We start from the raw sequence: 24,280 nt of genomic DNA, 5'->3' as shown, positions 1-24,280 counted from the left end.
GGACGTTATGACGATTCACTGCACCCCAATTTGTGAACGTGGACTCATCAGAGAATATAACACCTTGTAAAGACTCCAGCGTGAAATTACGCTTGGCCCATTCACAGACTGTAACGGAAATCGTTCCCATGCAGCTCCTGCGTCAGTGACAGGCGGTTCGGGTGAAACCTGTGGCTGTTTACTACACGCCACACAGATGTGAGACTGACACCAGCGACTGCAGCAACGGTTCGTAAGCTGACTTGAGGATCGTGGTGTACTGCAGCTGAAACAAACACCTCCGTCTCCTCACATCTTGCAGTTCTTCGTCTGTTACTGCGGCGCATTACCTAGCTGTCTGTTTCCAGAAGTCGTTGTTCGCCACGTAAGAACGTAATGGCTGCCTGAGCTCTTCGCCTAGGATATCTCACGGCGTACGCCATGGCTGCTTCAGTAGCATCGTGTCGGCACTAGCCGAGCATCAGCAACATGTCAACGTACTCGTTGTTCATGTATGCCATCTTCATCATGTCAGTAACTGTGGTGTACTGAGCCCCGTTTGATTGTGTAGCTCGAACTGTCGGGTATACCGCCGTGTGCGTTGACAGTCGGCAGTCTAACAGCACATCGACGAAGCTTCGATACGGGTCCAGGAAAAAATAAATAAAAAAGCAGCCTTATATATACAGAGTATTTATAAATTAATTATACAAAAATAACCTTTAATTGTGAAAAAGGTAACAAACTTACAGAAATATTTGCTGCAGCATTGTATGCAGTATACCTTCAAGTTTTATTTACAAATTTTCAATGTGACTACGTTTTGTAACACGACAGATCCCATCTGTAATTAGTTTCCTGCCATATCCTGTGAAGCAAGTCTTGACGTATGGTGGCAGCTGCATGTGTCATCCGTTGTTCCAGCGCGTCGACGTTTCCAGGAAGCGGAGGGACAAACCCTCTGTCTTTAATGTAACCCCATGTAACACAAGTCCGTTGGGGTTAAACCAAGTGACCGTGGTGGCCAGGACACTGACCCATCAAGTCCAGTCCAAGTCAGCATACTCCTAAGCAGATGCGCGACAACTTCACGACGATAATTTGGTGGTGCACCATCTCGCTAGAAAATATATCTGTGTCAATATCCTAATGCAACTGAGGCATTAGATAATGTTCAAGCATATCCAGCTACGATATTCCAGTTATAGCTGACTCAGCATAAAAAAAGAAGGGACCTCAAATCTTGTTAAAACTTACAGCGCAAAAAACATTTACCTAGTTCCGTACAAGTTCGATTACGTGACGTGGCTTCGGCTCACCCCACATCCGACCATTATGCCTATTAATTGTACCACTGGTACAGAAGGTCGCTTCGTCACTGAAAACAATTTTATTGATAAAAATCACCTTCAGTATGCATTCTGTTAAACATTTACACAAAAAACTCAGCTCGTTTTTCTTTGCCACTTTCTCTTCAAGTCTCCAACAGTGCCTTTGAATGAAAGGCGTTGCCCTAATACCGTCCATTATGTAACACTAGGCTTATTCAATTCTAAGCTGGCTCATTCGTTGATTTACCTGTACTATGAATGTAAGGCTGTCGAACTTGTTCAATTGCTGCGCCAGAGACTGCAGGCCGACCCTGACATTGCGTCCTATGTGATACGCAGCCAGTTTCGGTGAAACGGTTCTACCTATTAATAACAGGTGCTGACTTGCAATATTTAGTCGTGGATTGTCTCTGAACTGTAGTAGCGGATTTGGATTCATGAAACTATAAACAACAATGACCATGCTCTTCATCGTCATATGACTCCATGATGACTGTTCGAATATCTCAATCGCGCGTTCCACCTGGCAGGAACGTTGGGAAGCATCGGTGTTAGGCAGGAATAAAGCTTGAAGATGTATTGGATTCAGTGCTGTATAAAACATTTCAGTAAGTTATCTATCCTTTTCACAATTAAAGGTTACTTTTGTGTAACTAATTTCTAAGCCACAGACACGATTTAATTCCAACACTTCATACTTGATCTGTCATTCTTTTTGTTTCTTCTTGGTTCTTGTACCTGTTGTATATCATCCATCTTTCCTGTAGCCTATACCCATTCTCCGAGAATTTCGAACATCTTGCACCATTTTTACATTGTTTCACGCTTTTTCTAGGTTGAAAAATCGTATGACGGTGTCCTAATTTTCTTTAATCTTGCTCCCAACAACAAAAGCAAGGTCAGAACCACCTCTCTTTCGCCTTCACCTCCCCTAAAGCCAAATTGATCGTCACGTAAGACATGCTCTGTTTATTACTAAGGTCAGTAACTTGAATGAGTAAGATATTAGGGTGATGGTGCACCAACTCTCGCCGTTTCTGGCCTTCATATCTTCGGAATTGTGCAGTCTTTTACTAGCATATAAAATAATGGAAATGAAGTCCCATGCTTCTTTACAGAGCGTAGGGGAACGATGCGGGATACCCGCACCGCCTTACTAGGCAAGGTCCTAATGGAGGTGGTTTGCCGTTGCCTTCCTCCGACCGTAATGGGGATGAATGATGATGATGAAGATGACACAGCAACACCCAGTCATCTCGGGGCAGGAAAAATCCCTGACCCCGCCGGGAATCGAACCCGGGACCCCGTGCTCGGGAAGCGAGAACGCTACCACGAGACCACGAGGGGCGGACACTAGCATATAACGCAAGTGAAATACACTACAGGAAACTGAAGTACGAAAGTTTTTCTTTCAGTTTTGTTGTAACTGTGTGTCGCTGTTAGCAATGAATAAAAGATCGAAGTGTAGTTATATATGGGGATATTTTTATAAGTGTCTAAAGTAGCAAAGTGATCCAATACGGTGTTTCTGGTCATGGAGAAGTAGAAAGATTATGCACCAGTCAGCTGGGAGGAACCCTAAGGAAACATCTGGTGCGACGGAATCCAACATTATGTTTATCAGTTGAGAGACAGAATGCTTCAGTAAAACGAAACAATTGATCTGCTTCATTGTGATGCAGTTTCTGAGCAGATTTGTATGTTTACTGTGGAGAGTCCGCGCTCTCCTCCGGTGGCTAATTTATTTACGGGATATTTCGAAGACAAAGCACTCGATTGCGAAAGTTTTAAACCAACGGTCTTCTAGAGGTATGTGGACGACACATTTGTAATCTGGCCTCACGGGAAGGTTGAATTACATCCAATTCTTGAGTTAAGTAGAACTGCCAAATGGAAAACAGGCAGGCATTCACTGATAACAGCTTCAGTTAAATAAGATTATCAAATAGAAAACAGATATGACTCCAATGATAACAGCATCAGCTAAGTGAAATAACCAAATAGAAAACAGGCAGCCTTCTTTAATAACAGCCTCAGTTAAGGGGACACGCCCCTGAACGGGCTGCATTTTTAGCATTATCTTCAGCCTCATAGTGCAACTTATCTATAAATGAGAGGTAGCACAAAATTCTTACACACAGTTAGGGCAATTATTCAAAGCATTTCCCAAAACAATCATTGAGATATTTACTATGTTTTGGTACTGACAACAGTGTTTACAACAGTATAAAAAACGGAACACTATTTCTCCGCATTACCATTTCCTCTTGGATCCACTGACTGCAGAGCTTTGAAAAGAGTCAGCGTACAGACAACATTGACATAAGTGTTTTATGCCTTCTATTTCCTTTCCAGATGCTGATATGTGAAAAAGACAAGTAATTTATTTTACTAGGACAAAAATATTTAAAAATGTAGCTCAAATATCTCTGACATCATCATCACGTTATAAATTTCTTAGGAAATAGTAGGCAACGGATATATAAGAGGTCATTTTAAATATCTGTACCAGTTTTTGTGAGTTTAACTTCAGTCATTTAGGCGAAAAATTTACCTGAATGATGAAAATTCAAGTTTTCGGTAAATCGCAAAAGAAGGTTTACAGATTTAGTAACTTACCACTCTGCTCGTTTAGAACGTTCCAGGTGCATACTCCAGTTGTCCCCCTGTTTCCTTATCCTCCCTACTCTTTCTCTTCATTCTTTTCTTTATCCTTGACTCCTTGGTAGCAGCTTCTGCAGCGTCTCTGCTTCGGTTACCCGCCGCTTGTCAATAGCAGTATGAGCTGAAGCCATGTTCCTTCCAGTCAGGATGTTCAAATTCTTCACAACATGGATCCTTGAAAGTGCACCATCATTTAATGTTATTACTGCATCCATTACACCATCTTCAGCATTGTCAGCCCAACAAATACAGCTTTGGGTGTTCTCTCCTATATACATCTGTTGAAGCTTTCATTTGCATTCTGAGAGAGACCAACCATAATTTTCCTAAGTAGATTTTTATTTGCCAGATCCCAATATATAGGCCTAATTGCCGCCATTACAGCAAGTGGTAAGTAATGCTTGTGGGTATACTGTATGCCTGTAGCATTGCTCAACAAGTACTTGCACCACGAATCTTCGCCTTTTGGACACAAAGCATGCTGTGGGGTTTCATCTGTTGACACTCTGTGAAACCATGTTGCCCAAACGGCTCGTCTCATGTTCACCAAATCTCCTACGTTTCTCCTTATTGCTAATCCATAATACTGAGTCAAAGAATCTATTTCACTTTTTGTAAGACGACCTGGACCACCTATGTGTTTTCCGTCTGACAGTTTTTTCCACTAAAGTCCTTACACAACTTTGTCAGCCGAGCTCCCATTCTTTTCTGTATATGCCCAACACATTCAAGATTTTCTATCAGAGTGACCCCATATGGTCTGCCATTAACAATAGTAGTATGTCCTTTACAGTCTCCATCCCCAAGGTAGCCTGCATACCTCACACCACGACTGACCTCTGATATTCTAAAAATGTTTAGAAGCCCTTTACTTTTTTAATTTCCACTTGGGCCATCAAAGTTCGTTACACAAACATGGGTGATAATAAATTAACTTAAACAACCCTGGAAGTGCTTTGTTAGACATTCATAATCTACTACTTTATCAGTTTCCATAAATGTGGCAGTTATAACGCCATTCAGAGAAGTTTGACCTCTTTCTGTCAAGATTCGTCAAATGCTGCTAGAATGTCTGCATTCTCAGACAAGGCTACTGCTTCTTTTGCTGTTTGTTTTCGTTGAATGTTCACTTACACCGCATAAAGCTTTTTTTATTAATTTATTGTATCTGTCAAACCTCAGTGCAGTTGGAGGCAAAATCCGTCACTGCACAAAACGTCTGGACAGCTCCCCTTCCCCTTCCAATACCTCGTGTTGCATTAGCGAGCTGAAAATTTACACTGTAATGTCGACTAGCAGTTACTGGCGATGTTATAGTATCACTGTTCGTCTTACACGAGTTACAGGCAATCACTAACCGACTTGAAAGACCGTTCCTCGCTGAAATGTCCTCAGAATGGTCAATACTCTCTTCACAATTGCAGTACTTACGTTTCATAGCACTCTTCAAAAGTCTTGAAAGCATATTTAGGTTCCCAATAACATTTCCGTCTTTATTGGCGCTCACAATACTACTACGCCTGTTATTATTACATTCAGAAAGCGATAGTTTACGTCTAGAGGCATTGCCTGTAGACATAGTTTCTGCGGGCTACTTTTGAAGCAACAGATGTGCATTATTCGGTTCTGTTTTGAACTGGTTGCCGCGAAACTTTCGTTTGGGGGTAAATTTCTTTATTCTCGGCATTTGCAGCACAGAAAACACACACACAGACACAAAACAACACACAAAAGCTACAAAACCACACGCGTATTAAATTTCGAAATCATATAGTCTCAGATCTTTGTTTACATTCGAACCATATCCTTCTAGACATGCCTGTACTTTGGTTCTGGGAGTCAGTGCCTTCTAGAATACACCTGTGTTAACGATCCGTAAGTAACGACAGAACACAATAACGTATCACGTATTCTGACGCACTTCAAACTGACAGATGGGCGTGGCCCCTGTGCAACATTGCGTTCAACTTCAATTTTATAACGGACGGAAAATGATAATGCCCATGAACTATACATTTTGGAAATCAGCATGAAATGCTCTTTTCTACAGTCTAAGAATATTTTTTTTTCAAATTTTTGGTCATTTTCATGAGCATGTCCCCTTGTTACCAAATAGAAAACAATCAGGCCTTCATTGATACCAGCTTCAGTTAAGTAAGGTTACCAAATAAACTTTGACTATCGCCTTCTCGCCATGAAACTTTATGGCTTCTACATTTTCATTCTGATGAATACATCCGTAGACGTCATCTTGGGTATTAATAACCGCTTTAACTTAGAAGAGTTGAAACCTAAGTAAATGCATTAAATTATATTTGCAACCGTTTGCCTGTGTTATTTCTCCATTGAAACTTACAAACGGTTGCTGAAAGTCAGTCATTTTCAAAACAGGATGACTGATTTCTTTGTAACGCGGGTGTGCATCAGTTTCCTTGTGGAAAATGTGATAAGTCTTATACTGATCAGACAAAACGCGCCGTCCACGAGAGGTGCGTGGAACAAAGAAGATACACACGCCTACTACAGACAAATAATTCAGTTGTGGTAGAAAATTGTACAGATACGGTTCATTCGATTAACTAACGTGTAGATTTTAACACCCACCTCTTCCTTTTGGGATTCTGTTTTCAAGGAAGTCATAGGAATTAGATTAAACAGTAACTTCATAAAGAGAAATAATAGTTTTAATTTGGATAAGGCATGTAGATAAAAAATGAACAAACTGCAAAGAGGTCAAAATTTAAGGAGATGGAACCTGGAGAAACTGAAAGAACAGAGGTTATAGAGAGTTTCAGAGACAGCATTAGGGAACGATTGATAAGAACGGGGGAAAGAAATACTGTAGAAGAGGAATGTGTAGCTTTGAGAGATGAAATAGAGAAGACAGCAGAGGATCAAGCAGGTAAAACGACGAGGGCTACTAGAAATCCTTGGATAACAGAAGGGATATTGAATTTTATTGATGAAAGGAGAAAATATAAAAATGCAGTAAATGAAGCAATCAAAAAGGAATACAAATGTCTCAAAAATGAAATCGACAGGAAGTGCAAAACAATTAAGCAGAAATGGCTAGAGTACACATGTAAGAATGCAGAGGCACATATCACTAGGGGTGAGATAGATACTGCCTACAGGAAAATTACAGAGACCTATGGACAAAAAGAAACCACTTCTCTGAATATCAAGATCTCAGATGGAAAACCGGTTGTAAGCAAATGAGGGAGGGCAGAAAGGTGGAATGAGTATATAGAGAGTCTATACAAGGGCGATGACTTGAGGGCAATATTATGAAAATGGAAGAGGACGTATATGAAAATGAGATGGGAATACTGCGTGAAGAATTTGACAGAGCACTGAAAGACCTAAGTCGAAGCAAGGCCCTGGGGGTGGATAACATTCCATTAGAACAGATGATAGCCTTGGAAGACCCAGACCTGACAAAACTCTACCATCTGATGAGCAAGATGTATAACACAGGCGAAATACACTCAGCCTTCAAGAACAATATATGAATTCCAATCTCAAAGAAAGCAAGTGTTGACAGGTGTGAAAATTACTGAACTATCGGTTTAATAAGTCACGGCTGCAAAATACTAACACGAATTCTTTACAGACAAATGGAAAAACTGTTATAAGCCGACCTCTGGGAAGATCAGTTTGGATTCCGTAGAAATGTTGGAACACGTGAGGCAATACTGACCATAAGACTTACCTTAGAAGATAGATTAAGGAAAAGCAAACCTTCATTTCTGGCATCTGTAGATTTCGAGAAAGATTTTGACAGTGTTGACTGGAATACTCTCTTTCAAATTCTGAAGGTGGCAGGGATCAAATACCGGGAGCGAAAGGCTATTTACAATTTGTACAGAAACGAAATGGCAGTTATAGCAGTCGAGGGTCACGAAAGGGAAGCAATGGTTGAGAAAGGAGTGAGATAGGGTTTTAGCCTATCTCCGATGCTATGCAATCTGTATACTGAGCAAGCAGTAAAGGAAACAAAAGAAAAATTCGTAGTAGGAATTAAAATCCATTGAGAAGAAATAAAAACATTGAGATTTGCCGACGACATTGTACGTCTGTCAGAAACAGCAAAGGTCCTGGAAGAGCAGTTGAACGGAATAGACAATATCTTGAAAGGAGGATATAAGATGAACAACAGAAGCAGAACTAGGATAATGGAATGTAATCGAATTAAAACAGGTGATGCTGAGGGAATTAGATTAGGAAATGAGACTCTTAAAGCAGTTGATGAGTTTCAGCTATATGAGGAGCAAAATAACTGATAATGGTCGAAGTTGCGACTGGCAATGGCAAGGAAAGCGTATCTGAAGAAGAGAAATTTGTTAACTTAATGAATAGAAAAATGGCTCTGAGCACTATGCGACTTAACTTCTGAGGTCATCAGTCGCCTAGAACTTAGAACTAATTAAACCTAACTAACCTAAGGACATCACACACAACCATGCCCGAGGCAGGATTCGAACCTGCGACCGTAGCGGTCGTTCGGATCCAGACAGTAGCGCCTAGAACCGCACGGCCACTCCGGCCGGCCATAAAGAGTAGATTTAAGTGTCAGGAAGTCTTTTCTGAAAGTATTTGTATGGAGTGTAGCCATGTATGGAAGTGAAACGTGGACGATAAATAGTTTGGACAAGAAGAGAATAGAGGCTTTCGAAGTGTGATGCTACAGAAGAATGCTGAAGATTAGATGGGTAGATCAAATATCTAATGATGAGGTATTGTGTAAAATTGGAGAGAAGAGAAATTTGTGGCACAACTTGACTAGAAGAAGGGATCGGTTGGTAGGACACGTACTGATACATCAAGAGATCATCATTTTAGTACTAGAGGGGAACACAGAGGGTAAAAGTCGTAGTGTGAGACCAAGACATGAGTACACTAAACAGACTGAGAAGGATTTAGGTTGTAGTAATTACTCGGAGATGAAGAAGCTTGCACAAGGTAGAGTAGCATGAAGAGCTGCATCAAACCAGTCTCTGGACTGAAGACCAGAACAACGACAAGGCATGGAATCTTGCTCTTGGTGTAATTAAATTGCAGAGAAGCAGTCAATTTGTTCCCGTTGCCGAATATACGACGATAAGCAATCGAATGTCTGAACGCTTTCACCACAGGTGACGCTTGTGTTAAAATAGCTCTTTGCCGCCGATTGGCATCTGTGACCCGCATGCGCAGTACCGCCGCGGTGGAGTATACAAAGCCGCGCTTGGCGCCTTACCTTGTCGACAGTCTTTCTAGTCAGTCTAAGCTTGGCCGAACGATACGCGGCTGAAATAACAGTGGAAGAAGTTATATTTACACGGCTGCATGCCCGAAATTTAGCGGATGCTTCGTTGTACGTCACAGCCTACATGGTACTTACCGCACGCTTCTGGAACCTGTCACCTGGTTGTACCTGGAACGTTGCAGCCTGTTAATCATGATTCGTAGTTTCGCTCCCCTGTAAGCGGTGCGCGGGGCGGCGCCGGACTCACCATCTCGCGGGTGTTCCGTAGCGGCACTCCTCCCTTCCACCAGGTGACGACGGGCGGCGGCCGCGTGCCCACCACCTCGCAGCTGATCTCGTACGTGTTGTCCGCCGACAGCGGCCGCCTCTGGCTCGTCAGCTGCACCCACAGCGGACGCACTGCAACAGGCAACGGGCCGCTAGTGTTATTCTCAGAGCAACATCTCAAAGCATGTACACAACACCAAAGAACAGTGGTGCCTGTGCAGTCCGCGCCTTGTAACGTGCCTATACGAGTACACTGCATGCCAAAAACAGTAAAGCATCCAGAAAGGTATGACGAAACGAAATGATACTTCAAGGGCTGAGAGGGTGCGTAATATTATTTCAGTGATTAAAAAAATCGAATAAAATTTACAAAGCACTTGACAATGTGAGCCTCAACATCATATAGACAGTTCATTCAGACACGTGCCATTTGTGGACGAGCATTGTCCTGTTGAAAATGGCACCACGATGCTGTCACATGAGAGGTAACGCACGAGAACGCACGATGTCCGTGAAATACCATTGTGTCAGAGTTCCGTCACTTACAGCAAACTGTGATCTGAAGTCGTACACGATGACTTCCCACACCAGGAGGAATACCACCATTCTTCTCCAAAACACTGCAAGTATAGATCGTCTTCCCAGGTCGATGCCGCATGATAGCCATCCTGGGCAGTGCAGAATTGTAATTCATCACTGAATCCGATGTCATTCATCCATGGTTCTCAGTTACGATATACTTGGTGCTCATTAGGGCGATTCTCCATTGTGGTCATCAGGCGTGGTAGACTGGATCATCCCAGGTAGTAGAGACCTCTGATTCATGGTTGTACACAGTGCGACACCATGCATCAGCATATCATGGGTCCCGGTTACGATATGCTTGGTGCTCAATACGGCGATCCTGTTTTGTGGTGGTCAGGCCTGGTTGTCTGGAATTTTGACGATGAGTATGCTGATCCTCGTGTTCACATATTCACATGCAGTTCAAACGCTGGCCATTGTCACACCCGAATACCCCATGGATGTAGATATTGCACGATTCGATCAGGCAGCCAAATAGAAAGCCACAATCAGGCCCCTTTCAAAGTGTATCAATCGCTGACAACAAGGTTCCACATGTACATGCCTCTTAGCCACGTGTGCTTCGCAGTGGTCACTCATCAACTACACTGTTGTAACTGTAACAGGTCCGGTAATAACTCTACACGTCAACTACACTAATAGGTAAAGGAATGTAAGACGAAAGTTAGGGCACCATGTACCATCATGAGTCATTTCTGGTATTGCCTTATTGACATAAATACCTCTGTAACAGGTAGGCCTCTGGCAGTCGCAATTTCAGTTAATTACAACACAAACTGAGTAAGATACCATGTCTCAATAATAGGTCAATAAAGACAAGTAGGCCACGATTAACAAGAGTTTCAGCTAAACCAAATTACGAAATAGTTCTTTATTTCATTACGAGGGAACAGGCAAGCCTTCAGTAACAAGAGCTTGAGTTAACAGGCCTACCATGATAACAGCTTCAGTATAAAATTATCAAATAGAAAAGGGGCAGGTATTCAATGATAACAGCTTCAGTTAAATAAAATTGCCAAATAGAAAACAGGCATGCCTCCAATGATAAGAACATCAGTTAAGTGAAATTACCAAATAGAAAATAGGCAGCCTTCTTTAATAACAGCTTCAGTTAAATAAGACTACCAAACAAAAACAGGCGGGTCTTCATGAATAACTGCTTCAGTTAAGGAACCAACAGTTTGAATTTCCTCATCAGAAGCAATGCACCAGAAGCCTTGTCGCAAGAAGCACAGACTACGTCAAATACGAAGGCTAAGAAAGGTTACAACAAGCGAATCGGCCTTCCAACGCCCTTTTCGTTGAGTAAAGACCGGAAAAAGAAATATTAACACAGCAAGGTTAATTACGTGAAAGCAACAATAACTAGCCAAAACGTATACCCGCGTCACTGCAAGATACCGTCTCTACAACGACGGCAAAACGCCCGAAAGAAAACTAGGCCGCCAAACCCAATTACACGCCTCAGCAACGGCAAATTTTAGATCCAGGCACCCTCAAAACCAATATAATTAACAGAACAAAGACGTCTGCAATGCCCGAAGGTGTCTCGAAACTAGTACCCGTCCGTATTACGAGAGAAAGGTACTTATGTGTTATTCGAATACGTTTGGCAAGGAGGCCGGCTAACACCCAACCATCTAGTTACTGCGTGACGTCGGAGAGGCGGGATCGGGGTCCGGCCACAGCACGTTATCACTCCGGCTCAGGAAACACCAGCTCACAGAGTTTAAGATATCTTGTTAACAAACAACCAACGCCAGTATCGATCCATGAAAAGCAAACGGCAGCCACAAATCAAGGAACCAACTGTTGGTGAAGTAAGTTAGCTAAGAAATCGCAATGATCGTAACAGAACTACAGGTATTAATAAGAAAATAACAATTAAGAGCCCAAAATCCAAAACTTAACTGATATTCAAGAATCGAAGCTGAAGTTTGCGGGTCCAAAGGTGGCCCAGAATTCAGCGCAGCGAGACTGGCTTCAGCTGTTTATTGGTGTGCCTCGTTCCAGAGTTAGCTGGCCAGGCTACGCACGAAGACGGCACTCGAACTGTCTCGGATTGAAATCGGCCCTCAAATATTCCCAGCAACCAGTCGCTGGACCTCTTGCCCGAGACGTTTGCACAAGTGCTCGCCTTATACGCCGGACGAACCTCTCACACCGCCCTCCTCGATCCGTTACCGCTCCCCAACTCGCTCCCCCCCCCCCCCCCTCCACTGCAAATTACACGACCCGTCCCCATCAACAACCTCGAGCAAAGATCGTAGTGGCCTCAAACCAGAGGGTCATGACAGCACAGATTGAGCTAGTGGCGCCACGAATTCGAAAGGCGACGCCAGCAACCCCGCCACGGCTCACTAAGCACAACCACAGTGACCGCAAAGCTCGCAAAATATGTATTTACACATTCCTCATTCTCAAAATGGAATCACATTAGCCGCTTAAGTAAGGCGCAGAGTAAAGCAATTAAATACAACTCGTTTCCATTTTCGATAAAGAGAAGCCACCTGACACCTTGGGTCTGATGGACAACATATGAGTAGTACACAATACACAGACTGACACTTCCTGTTTTGTTCTCGAAACGAAATTGATTACAGCTTAACTGAATGGATATGATATCTTGTCGGTGGAGTTAGGACTCTCTCTTTATAGGGACGCCTTTGAAAATTTCAACTAAATGAAGCTTACATACACTGAAAGCCAAAACATTATGACCACTGCCCACGGCGACGTTGGATGTCGCCCGGTGGCTGTGCGGGCACGTGACGGGTAACAAAAGTTTGTAAGCGGAGCAGACACGGATGTCGGATCACCCTAGCGAAGATATGGGCTGCAAACGGGGAAATCCATTGAGATAAGGGTCTTCGACAAAGGGCAGATTATTATTATTAAGCTGAACATGTGGACGAGTATCTCGAAAACGGTGAAGCTCGTCGAATGATACGGTCGTGAGCATCTATGGAAAGAGAGAGAAGGACAGTGAAACTACCATTAGGCGCTAAATAGATGGATGTCCACACCTCTTCACACAACGTGGCAGCGAAGGCTTTTCCGCTCTACAAAGCAGGATAGATGTTTATCTGAAGCATCTCTGCTGAAATGGCACAATGCTGGTGCACACACGAGATTTTCAGAGTGCACCGTTCATCGTCCATTGCTGAACACGGAGCTGCGCAGCAGACCATCCCCACGTGTTCATATCTTGATCCAACGACATCGTCAATTAGTATTCCAGTTGGTACGAGACGTTCGGGATTCCACCGTCGATCGATACAACCGTGTCGGCTTATCGGGTGAATCACAGTTTTGCTACACTAGTTCGATAGTCTTCTCCACAAATGCCGTCACCGAGGTAAACGGCGGCTCGAAACTTTCACCGCGCCACGGACGCAAGATGGTGGGAGCAGTATATGCTGTGGGAGACATTCTCGTGCGCTAGCGTCGGACCTGCTAGTAATCGAAGACACGCTGATAGCTGGCAGCCACCTGCATAACTTCATGCTTGATGTCTTCCCAGACGGCCTTTGGCATCTTTCACTAGTGTATCTGTCAGTATCTCGGAGCCAGAACCCTGCTACAGTGTTTGAGAAGCATTATAGTGAACTGACGTTTATGTCTCAGCTAACAAATTCGCCTGATGTAAGTGCTATGGATACTATCTGGGTCGCTATGGAGCGCCACCATCGCATAGGCAAATCAGTGGCCTGTTATTAAAGCGAACCGAAACTATGTCTACGAACAAGTCTACGCACAGATGTAATTTGCGTACGCAAATCAACGGACCAATATTTACGCGAATTACATGGCGTATGCGTAGTAATGCCACATACCCCACAAATCTACGAACAAACTGCGGGATCCGTGACGCCAGAATCAGTGATCTATTTCGTTGCAGAGACAACAAACAAGCTATTAAGCAGGTGCTCATCATGTTTTGGCTTATCAGTGTATATTCTGTAAATATTCGTGCAGTAGAAAGACACGAAATGGAAATCTCGACCCAAAACATATCCAAACGATCCGACCGCGAACGTGTAAAGCAATCAGGACCACGAATTCGATCTTTTTCGGTTGATGCACAGAGAGTGTCAGCTGTATCCGATAACAGTGACACTATTCAATATCACACCAACATTTATTGACGTAGATGAAGCTTTGCTAGTTTACAGTACCATTTTGGAATAAGTGAAGATTTATCTGTGTAGGGTTTGTAGAAATTTGAACTACTCGATTCTTTTGTGTTGACCTTTAATTTGTTATTTATTCAGAGTTACAAGTTAACTTGAAGCAATTGGGCAGTACACTAACCAAAGAGAAAGGTATCCTAAACATTTTTGCGATATTGCAGTGCCCGTGTTATTACGAATTTATAACGAATTGCGTGCATGCGTATTGAAAGGATCATCGCACTGCTTTGCACAGGCATGTGCCATATCGCATTTATCCGCCGACACCGGACGAACAACTTTCATGTAAAATATCTCGCCCTTACAGGAATATACGGTACATAATTAATGAATGAGTACACGTTGTAGACAACTGGTTGACACCATATGGAAGTTTGGGTTTGGCCGTTAAGTTGCTTGGAGAGCCTAATTAAAGTCAGGCTTCAGCGGCGCAGCGGTTCCTACGGAGTTTACGTCCCTGCCTCACGTACGCGCAATAGGTGTTTACGCTGTGTAGCGGTGTGCCGTGGTACTACACAGTACGAATCGTGGTCTTGTGGTTCCGCAAATCGACACCGAACTTAAGTTTTATTAACGAATATGCTCCACCGAAGGCTTACGGGATGAGGCAGAAATTGAACCTGACGTTTTAGTGGGAATACTCTTCTCCGTAGTCAGCAGCGAAGTCTACGTCAAGCTCATTAATAAGACGGTATATGTGGAACTACTACTCCGACACCGATAAGGACGTCGTTTCTGTCGTTCGGACGGGAATATTTAGAGCGGTTATAATTTAACACGCCGGCGTAGGACTAAGAACGATCCGCGTCTTTGAGCTTCCATTCGAAGTTCCAGAAGAATTGGTGACGGAAGCATTGCGTCTTTACGGAACGGTTGTATCCCTTGTGCCTGCAAAATTGACGAGTTTCGAAACGTACCCTATCCTCAGGGCGTCAGACAAATACGGGTCGAACTATGAAAATACGTGCCGTCGTACCTGTGCATCGCTGGTTGTAGGGCAACTGTCATCTATGACGAACAATCATGAACGTGCTCTGGGTGTGAAAAGGAGGGACACGTACGTTCTGAGTGTACGCAGTGGAGGTTGTTACAGTTGCCACGAGATAGTCCACCACTCACGCCGCATCCGTCGATGCTCCCAGTAAACATATGTTGCGGCATTACGCGATGACGTAGGAATGCAGGAAAGAAAAGTACCAGAACGTATAGACAGAAGCAGATCGTGGCGAATCATGGAAGGATGACGTAACGCTGGACCGCTTACAGCAGTTACAGGACGCCTTTTCTTCGGTGCCGCTCGCGGCTCCTTCGCATACGGCACTTACGGATGTTTATAAATCGACGGCGCACAATTCCAAAGTCTCCCAAGACCATCAAGAGGCCTACTGACCTCTGACCCCGAGGCTTGTCATCGGAAACAGCGGTCACCAAAACGCTGGAAGAAGCGCCGCCTCACGTTGGAGAACGACCAACCAGATCCAGCATGCAAGGCTGAGGCGTTTCCGCGTACAGAGCACATCATGGACAGAGAAGAATTGCCCAGCATGGATGCAGGGGTGGCCAACGGGACGGCGGGACGACCTTCCCGTGATGATGCTCCAAGGACAGAGGTGTCTTATCGACGGCAACAGGATACCAGGGAGTCTACGGCCAGTACAACGCGCCACAGCTTTAGGACGTAGGGGGACCGGTCACAAGACCGACCCCAGTGGGGAACAGGTGATTCTGGAGGAACTACACCCATACAACTTTCTGGCAGATTAAACTGTGTGCCGGACCGAGACTCGAACTCGGGACCTTTGCCTTTCGCGGGCAAGTGCTCTACAAACTGAGCTACCCAAGCACTACTTGTAACGCGCGCGTGTAGCACACGATACTCTTCAAAGCCTGTACTATGGTAAAAGAGTGGGGTTTACCTTACGGGACAGGATTTTTGTATATATATTGACCGCGTGTACCAGAATGGTGGCAAATCAGACTTACACCCACTCTGTAATAACAATGATACGTCAAATTAGTCCGAAATGCAACTACACGTCAGGACGGACAAAAAGCAACACAGAAGATACTACCAATTTGTTAATAATACGGTCGCCAGCCTAATTAGGCATTAACTGAGTTTCTTCCCTGTACAAGTTGGCAGATATTCGTGCAACGCAACAAGTAGTAACACTGCATAATATAGTAGAATTTTAGAACCAGAAAATCTATTGAACTGATAATTTCACTTTCTGTACTGATATGGATAAACCATAAATACATAACACTACACTATAATGTATACTACCAAACTTGGTACTGTCTATTGATTTGATTAAAATTGGGCATAGGTTACCCTAGAAATAGTAATTTCGAGCCACAAACAAAATGTCAATTTTAATAAAGATAAAACACTGATAAATTTTGGCTTTTATATTGACTTTAACTTTTGCTGGTCAAATCAATTTAGAACACTTCAGAATTCAAATGAATAAAAAAAAGAGGGAGGGACCTTGAAACTGTTATGATCACTGTATTAAAAAAAATTAATTACTGACATCATTATGCGCTCAACATTTCCAATATATGAGTTACTACTCTCTTTATCTTATTTCCTACTTATTTAAATACGTTTATATCTGTCTTGAAATAATTAAACTTCATTACTAAATCAATATTAAAGTTATCTTCCAACTTTGTCAGACCTTCGTTATTCATTTACTGGTTCATTAACAAAACAATTCTTTACACACCATTCTAACATAGTTAGGTCTGCAGATAATTATTATTAACACAAACTTTAATTTTTCATCTCGGGATACTCTGATTGCACAACATTTGTAAAGGACCCTATCTAGGTTAGTTGTGAGGATAATTAAATGATAGGAAAGTTCTGGTAAAATTTAAGTTGTTATTGAACAGTATGGAACAAAAGTAACACTGGTCCATACGAATACAGTACTAAAAGTTTCAACCTGTTCGTATCGATGCGGCGGTTGGCAGGCGGCGAGATGGCGAGGCACAAAGCACACATACAACCACAGCTATGGCTCTAGATGTATCGGCACTTTATTTCTTCATAGCGTCGCAATACTTTTCCATTTAGTGCCTTTGGAATTTTGCCATGCTGTATGGGCGTTGGAACGGCATACCCGAGGCTCAATGAAACTACTTCTTCCAGAAGAGCCTCCTCGCTCCAGAACGTGTTGCTCAGATCAATGCCAAACTCCAACTACTACTGCTGAGCCCGTTGTGCCGTGCAGCGCCCGTGCACATTTTCCCGTGCTCGCCTGCCATCCACCATTTACCGCTCCCTTACAGACAGGGTATTCACCCGAGGTTTTGCATTCTACCTATCCTAATACATTGGCTACGTATGGACCAGACGCACAGTTACAATTTTAAACATCTTACAATAGTTTCAACGTTTCTTACATTTCAATTCTGTTACAATATTGTTTGACATTTGACATAAACATTAATATTCACATTGAAATTTGTTTACATTTTTCTTATCACAGTGACATGAAACAGGAAAACAAATGAAATCAGAACATCAATTACTCAAGTTTAACGAAAATTCAGATGGAAAAAAAAATATTTATATGTACAATAGTACAGCTTTGTTGTTGTTACATACTCACGCCCCGTCCTCACAGCTTTACTTCTGCCAGTTCGAGTCTCGGTCCGGCACACAGTTTTAATCTGCCAGGAAGTTTCATATCAGCGCACACTCCGCTGCAGACTGAAAATCTCATTCTGGAAACATCCCCCAGGCTGTGGTTAAGCCATGTCTCCGCAATATCCTTTCTTTCAGGAGTACTAGTTGTGCAAGGTTCGCAGGAGAGCTTCCGTAAAGTTTGAAAGGTAGGAGACGAGGTACTGGCAGAAGTAAAGCTGTGAGGACGGTGCGTGAGTCGTGCTTGGGTAGCTCAGTTAATAGAGCACTTGCCCGCGAAAGGCAAAGGTCCCGAGTTCGAGTCTCGGTCCGGCACACAGTTTTAATCTGCCAAAAAGTTTCATATCAGAGCACACTCCGCTGCAGAGTGAAAATCTCATTCTACACTCATACACTCTCCCAGAGTAAGACTAGATGATTGCGCGAAGTAACGGCAGTCCACATGCGGGAACGACTGGGGACGGTAGAAAGAAAGCGATCTGTACAGGTAAGTACTACTCATTATAAGTTCTACGTGAGTTTGAAGTATGGATTTTATTACCACATACTGTATGTCAGTTTATTTTTTATTGTCAGACGACCATTTTTCCATATGAAATTACTTTAATTAACGACTATGCATACTACATTTTAAATACTGAATTTAAATAATGGTTACTCAAGCACCCTATCATTAGCACCTCCTACTGGTCTCAGTTATTTGTGTTAATACAGGACGCAGCCAGGCCATCACCAGCACTTATTACCTGCTCAGGTACACAGATATACCGGAATATTTTTATGATATGCCTGGCTCGTAAACAAGGCTGTTAATCATGTTAATATTCCATTTTTCTTTTTTCTTTTTTTGCGCTTACAATTTTCTATGCCTGCTGTAGATTTAGCTTCACTTAACTGAACTTAGTTTGACACACCGTTGTTTTCATTTTTGTTACGTACGGGTATATGAGGATGGAGACAGCCGAAACAGGTAATTTATTTATTGTACAGCTTACGAAGGAGTTTTACAAATAAGTTGCCATAATATGAACGCGAACTCATTTACAGACTTTATGTCTTCAATTGATACATTAGATCAGTATTAAAGAAGTGTATTACGAAAGTTGCAATATTGCCTTGCAAATTGGTTTCGTCATTCTGGCGATACATCCGAATACAGACGACTTTTGTAAGGCAATAGTCTTTCGACTAGTAAGATGTCCACGCTTCTTTTCCACACAATGTAGCACTCAAGACGTAGTGTTTCCGGAATTTCTTCAGTCAGTTACACAGTTGTTTTAGATGGAACTTTCCCTATCTTTTCGTTGTTTGCACTGTGATAGGTAAGAAAAATACGTCTGGCAGGAGGAAACTTAAAGCTACATACCTACCTTTAAGGGATGAGGGACAGTGCGCTGTCGACACCCGATAATATCTGACAAACTAATCTAAGCAGTATACTTTTATGCTTATGGTGTCTGTTCTCTCTAACATGTCCGAAAGAACAGACACCGTATCCATATAAGTACATAGTTCTGGCAAGACCGGCCATGACCTTTCTCTTCTGTGCGGATGCACACATATTACCCGAACTCTTACGGGACTTAGTAAGAATGTCTTCCACGAGTAATGAGTGTGTTGGGTAGGGACACTACGAATGTAGTGTGTGGACATACATGGTGAGTATGTGGGCCCCACGGGAGCCGCGTGCGAGATAGTCCCTGCAGACGCATTATCCTCTGTGCCCTCGGTTGCTCAGATAGAGCGTCTGCAATATAAGCAGGAGATCCCGGGTTCGAGTCCCGGTCGGGGCACACATTTTCACCTGTCCCCGTTGATATATATCAACGTCCGTCAGAAGTATAATGAATTAATATATAATTCTAATATAAGCATTGGTTAGCACTCTGGACTCGAATTCGGGAGGACGACGGTTCAATCCCGCGTCCGGTTCAAAAATGGCTCTGAGCACTATGGGACTTAACTTCTGAGGTCATCAGGTCCCTAGAACTTAGAACTACCTAAACCTAACTAACCTAAGGACATCACACACATCCATGCCCGAGGCAGGATTCGAACCAGCGACCGTAGCGGTGGCGCGGTCCCAGACTGTAGCGCCTAGAACCGCTCGGCCACCCCGGCCGGCCCCACGTCCGGCCATACTGATTTAGGTTTCCCGTGATTTGCCTAAATCGCTTCAGGCAAATGCCGGGATGGTTCCTTTGAAAGGGCATGGCCGACTTCCTTCCCAAATCTGATGAGACCGATGACCTCACCGTTTGGTTTCTTCCATCAGATCAACCCAACTAATCTAAGGCCTCTGCTTCTCGTAGCTTCTCGCCTGTTTCTTCCAGATTCTGCAGGGACCCTGCTGTGGGATTAGCAAGTCCAAGAGATTAGATCTGGTGTCGTGTATGGCTTTTCCACAAAGTCTGTGTAGTTACTGGGCCGAAATTTTTCCCTCTCAGCCGCGGCTTTGAGTCGGTCCGCGGTAGGGAATGAGGCGATGGAGGGGGGGGGGGGGGATGCCCTGGTATCACACGTGTTAGTATACTGCCGAGGAAAGACAGGCTCATGGATTCGAATCATGTTGCATCACACAGCTTTAACTATAGGAAGTTATACTTTTTCGGAATGTTGACAAACTGTGTACAGTGATCCATGTCCGTATAAACGCACTAACTCATTCGGAAAATAATTCACTTCGCCGACATTTGTGAGGCAATTCTGTTCCACAATGCGGCTGGGGAATATAAAACAAAGGATTTGTATACTGTAAGCAATATGTGATATTTACTTTCTGACGATAACAGTCTAAAATGACGCAATGTGGCAGAATGTTTCTTTCTTATTATTCGAAGGACAAAAAAATTAAATCTAATGTCGTGTGGCTAGCGCCAGCCATTGGGCAGACCGATCGCCTGGTGCCAGTCTTTTTAGTTCATGCCACTTTGGCCACTTGCGCGTCGATGGGGATGAGATGATGATGGAGACATCGCAATACCCAGTCCCTGAGCGGAGAAAAAAATCCGACCCAGCCTGGAATCAAACCCGTGCCCTTGGGCATGACAGTCCCGCGCTGACCACTCAGCTTTCGAGACGGACCGGAGGATAAAAATAAGTGAAGTCCTTGCCGGTGGGCAGTGACAGGGAACGCCTCTCCGTGTTTCTGCGAAACGGCAAATTAAACTGCGGCGACGAGTACGCGCATGGTATAAAGCTGCCGTAAAGAATCGATATAAAACGGTAATGTACATAACCATTTCCGAGAATTGTTTCTAACTCGGTCGGATCGATCCGGTATCGGAGAGCTGCTTACAGATTTAAGGGAAAAGAAGAGGGGCGGGCGTAAAAACAGATAGCCCGTCCCCCTCCCCCCACGCACCCTCCATCAGCTGCTTCCAAGCCGCGCTCTGTCCCTAACGATCTCATTTTTCATTCGCCGCGCATCTATAGCCGTTCTCTGAGAGGGTGGATGGATTCCGATTTACGCCGCCATTTAGTCATTCATAGCGGGCCGATCTTGTCAGTATTCGCAACGCGAGGGAAGAGGCCGGCGATGGAAGAGCGTGGAGGGGCTCGTCACACAGTTGAAAGAGCGAGATTACTCACGGCACTCAAAAGCCAGCGCGCTGCTCCCACTAAAAGCAACTAGTGCGCGGCGGAGGGAATTTTTGCGCATCACCGGAGACGTCGCATATTTCGGGCTGCTGAGTGCTGCTTTCGTAGTTCAACTATTGATATTGGTGCTCTGCTACGCCTGCCCCCTTCTGTTACTCACATTTTATTTATTTGTCTGTGACTAATTTATTTTTTAATCACTGTTAACCATCTCATGTTAAACTGTGTGCGTGCTTATAAATATGCACTACTTGCCTGACGTAATCGAGAATTTTTACTCTTTCATGTGCTGTGTGAACTTTACCGACAGCTGCAAAGCGAATTAGCTAATTTTACCAGCAGCTTTGTTCATTGAGACTATCGTCTTGTCAAAAACAGAACTACGGGATGCACATGTATTCCTTCTGATACCAAACATGTTTATCAAGTCGTCCTGTGTCAACAACTTCTTATAATGTTGTTGTTGTTGTTGTTGTGGTCTTCAGTCCTGAGACTGGTTTGATGCAGCTCTCCATGCTACTCTATCCTGTGCAAGCATCTTCATCTCCCAGTATCTACTGCAACCTACATCCTTCTGAATCTGCTTAGTGTATTCATCTCTTGGTCTCCCTCTACGATTTTTACCCTCCACACTGCCCTCCAATGCTAAATTTGTGATCCCTTGATGCCTCAAAACATGTCCTACCAACCGATCCCTTCTTCTAGTCAAGTTGTGCCACAAACTTCTCTTTTCCCCAATCCTATTCAAAACCTCCTCATTAGTTACGTGATCTACCCACCTTATCTTCAGCATTCTTCTGTAGCACCACATTTCGAAAGCTTCTATTCTCTTCTTGTCCAAACTAGTTATCGTCCATGTTTCACTTCCATACATGGCTACATTCCATACAAATACTTTCAGAAACGACTTCCTGACACTTAAATCTATACTCGATGTTAACAAATTCTTCTTCTTGAGAAACGCTTTCCTTGCCATTGCCAGTCTACATTTTATATCCACTCTACTTCGACCATCATCGGTTATTTTACTCCCTAAATAGCAAAACTCCTTTACTACTTTAAGTGTCTCATTTCCTAATCTAATTCCCTCAGCATCACCCGACTTAATTTGACTACATTCCATTACCCTCGTTTTGCTTTTGTTGATGTTCATCTTATATCCTCCTTTCAAGACACTGTCCATTCCGTTCAACTGCTCTTCCAAGTCCTTTGCTGTCTCTGACAGAATTACAATGTCATCGGCGAACCTCAAAGTTTTTACTTCTTCTCCATGAACTTTAATACCTACTCCGAATTTTTCTTTTGTTTCCTTTACTGCTTGCTCAATATACAGATTGAATAACATCGGGGAGAGGCTACAACCCTGTCTTACTCCTTTCCCAACCACTGCTTCCCTTTCATGCCCCTCGACTCTTATAACTGCCATCTGGTTTCTGTACAAACTGTAAATAGCCTTTCGCTCCCTGTATTTTACCCCTGCCACCTTCAGAATTTGAAAAAGAGTATTCCAGTTAACATTGTCAAAAGCTTTCTCTAAGTCTACAAATGCTAGAAATGTAGGTTTGCCTTTTCTTAATCTTTCTTCTAAGATAAGTCGTAAGGTCAGTATTGCCTCACGTGTTCCAACATTTCTACGGAATCCAAACTGATCTTCCCCGATGTCGGCTTCTACCAGTTTTTCCATTCGTCTGTAAAGAATTCGCGTTAGTATTTTGCAGCTGTGAGTTATTAAACTGATAGTTCGGTAATTTTCACATCTGTCAACACCTGCTTTCTTTGGGATTGGGATTATTATATTCTTCTTGAAGTCTGAGGGTATTTCGCCTGTCTCATACATCGTGCTCACCAGATGGTAGAGTTTTTTCATGACTGGCTCTCCCGAGGCCATCAGTAGTTCCAATGGAATGTTGTCTACTCCGGGGGCCTTGTTTCGACTCAGGTCTTTCAGTGCTCTGTCAAACTCTTCACGCAGTATCTTATCTCCCATTTCGTCTTCATCTACATCCTCTTCCATTTCCATAATATTGTCCTCAAGTACATCGCCCTTGTATAAACCCTCTATATACTCCTTCCACCTTTCTGCCTTCCCTTCTTTGCTTAGAACTGGGTTGCCATCTGAGCTCTTGATATTCATACAAGTGGTTCTCTTCTCTCCAAAGGTCTCTTTAATTTTCCTGTAGGCGGTATCTATCTTACCCCTAGTGAGACAAGCCTCTACATCCTTACATTTGTCCTCTAGCCATCCCTGCTTAGCCATTTAGCACTTCCTGTCGATATCATTTTTGAGACGTTTGTATTCCTTTTTGCCTGCTTCATTTACTGCATTTTTATATTTTCTCCTTTCATCAATTAAATTCAATATTTCTTCTGTTACCCAAGGATTTCTATTAGCCCTCGTCTTTTTACCTACTTGATCCTCTGCTGCCTTCACTACTTCATCCCTCAGAGCTACCCATTCTTCTTCTACTGTATTTCTTTCCCCCATTCCTGTCAATTGTTCCCTTATGCTCTCCCTGAAACTCTCTACAACCTCTGGTTCTTTCAGTTTATCCAGGTCCCATCTCCTTAAATTCCCACCTTTTTGCAGTTTCTTCAGTTTCAATCTGCAGTTCATAACCAATAGATTGTGGTCAGAATCCACATCTGCCCCAGGAAATGTCTTGCAATTTAAAACCTGGTTCCTAAATCTCTGTCTTACCATTATATAATCTATCTGATACCTTTTAGAATCTCTAGGATTCTTCCAGGTATACAA

General features: G+C 43.3%; 1 protein-coding gene across 3 annotated transcripts in view; it reads right to left on the bottom strand.

Moving 5' to 3' along the window:
• Positions 1–24,280, bottom strand: part of LOC126187919 (nephrin-like) — a 687,362-nt gene that overhangs the window by 57,494 nt on the left and 605,588 nt on the right. For all 3 annotated transcript variants that reach the window (XM_049929278.1, XM_049929279.1, XM_049929280.1), the window contains exon 6: positions 9,470–9,621. In XM_049929278.1, coding sequence (XP_049785235.1) covers positions 9,470–9,621 — 152 coding nt within the window. The remainder of the gene's footprint in view (positions 1–9,469; positions 9,622–24,280) is intronic.

This window comes from Schistocerca cancellata, chromosome 5, assembly GCF_023864275.1.
Source record: "Schistocerca cancellata isolate TAMUIC-IGC-003103 chromosome 5, iqSchCanc2.1, whole genome shotgun sequence".
Classification (NCBI taxonomy): domain Eukaryota; kingdom Metazoa; phylum Arthropoda; class Insecta; order Orthoptera; family Acrididae; genus Schistocerca; species Schistocerca cancellata.
This window is presented reverse-complemented; position numbering and strand designations above follow the sequence as displayed.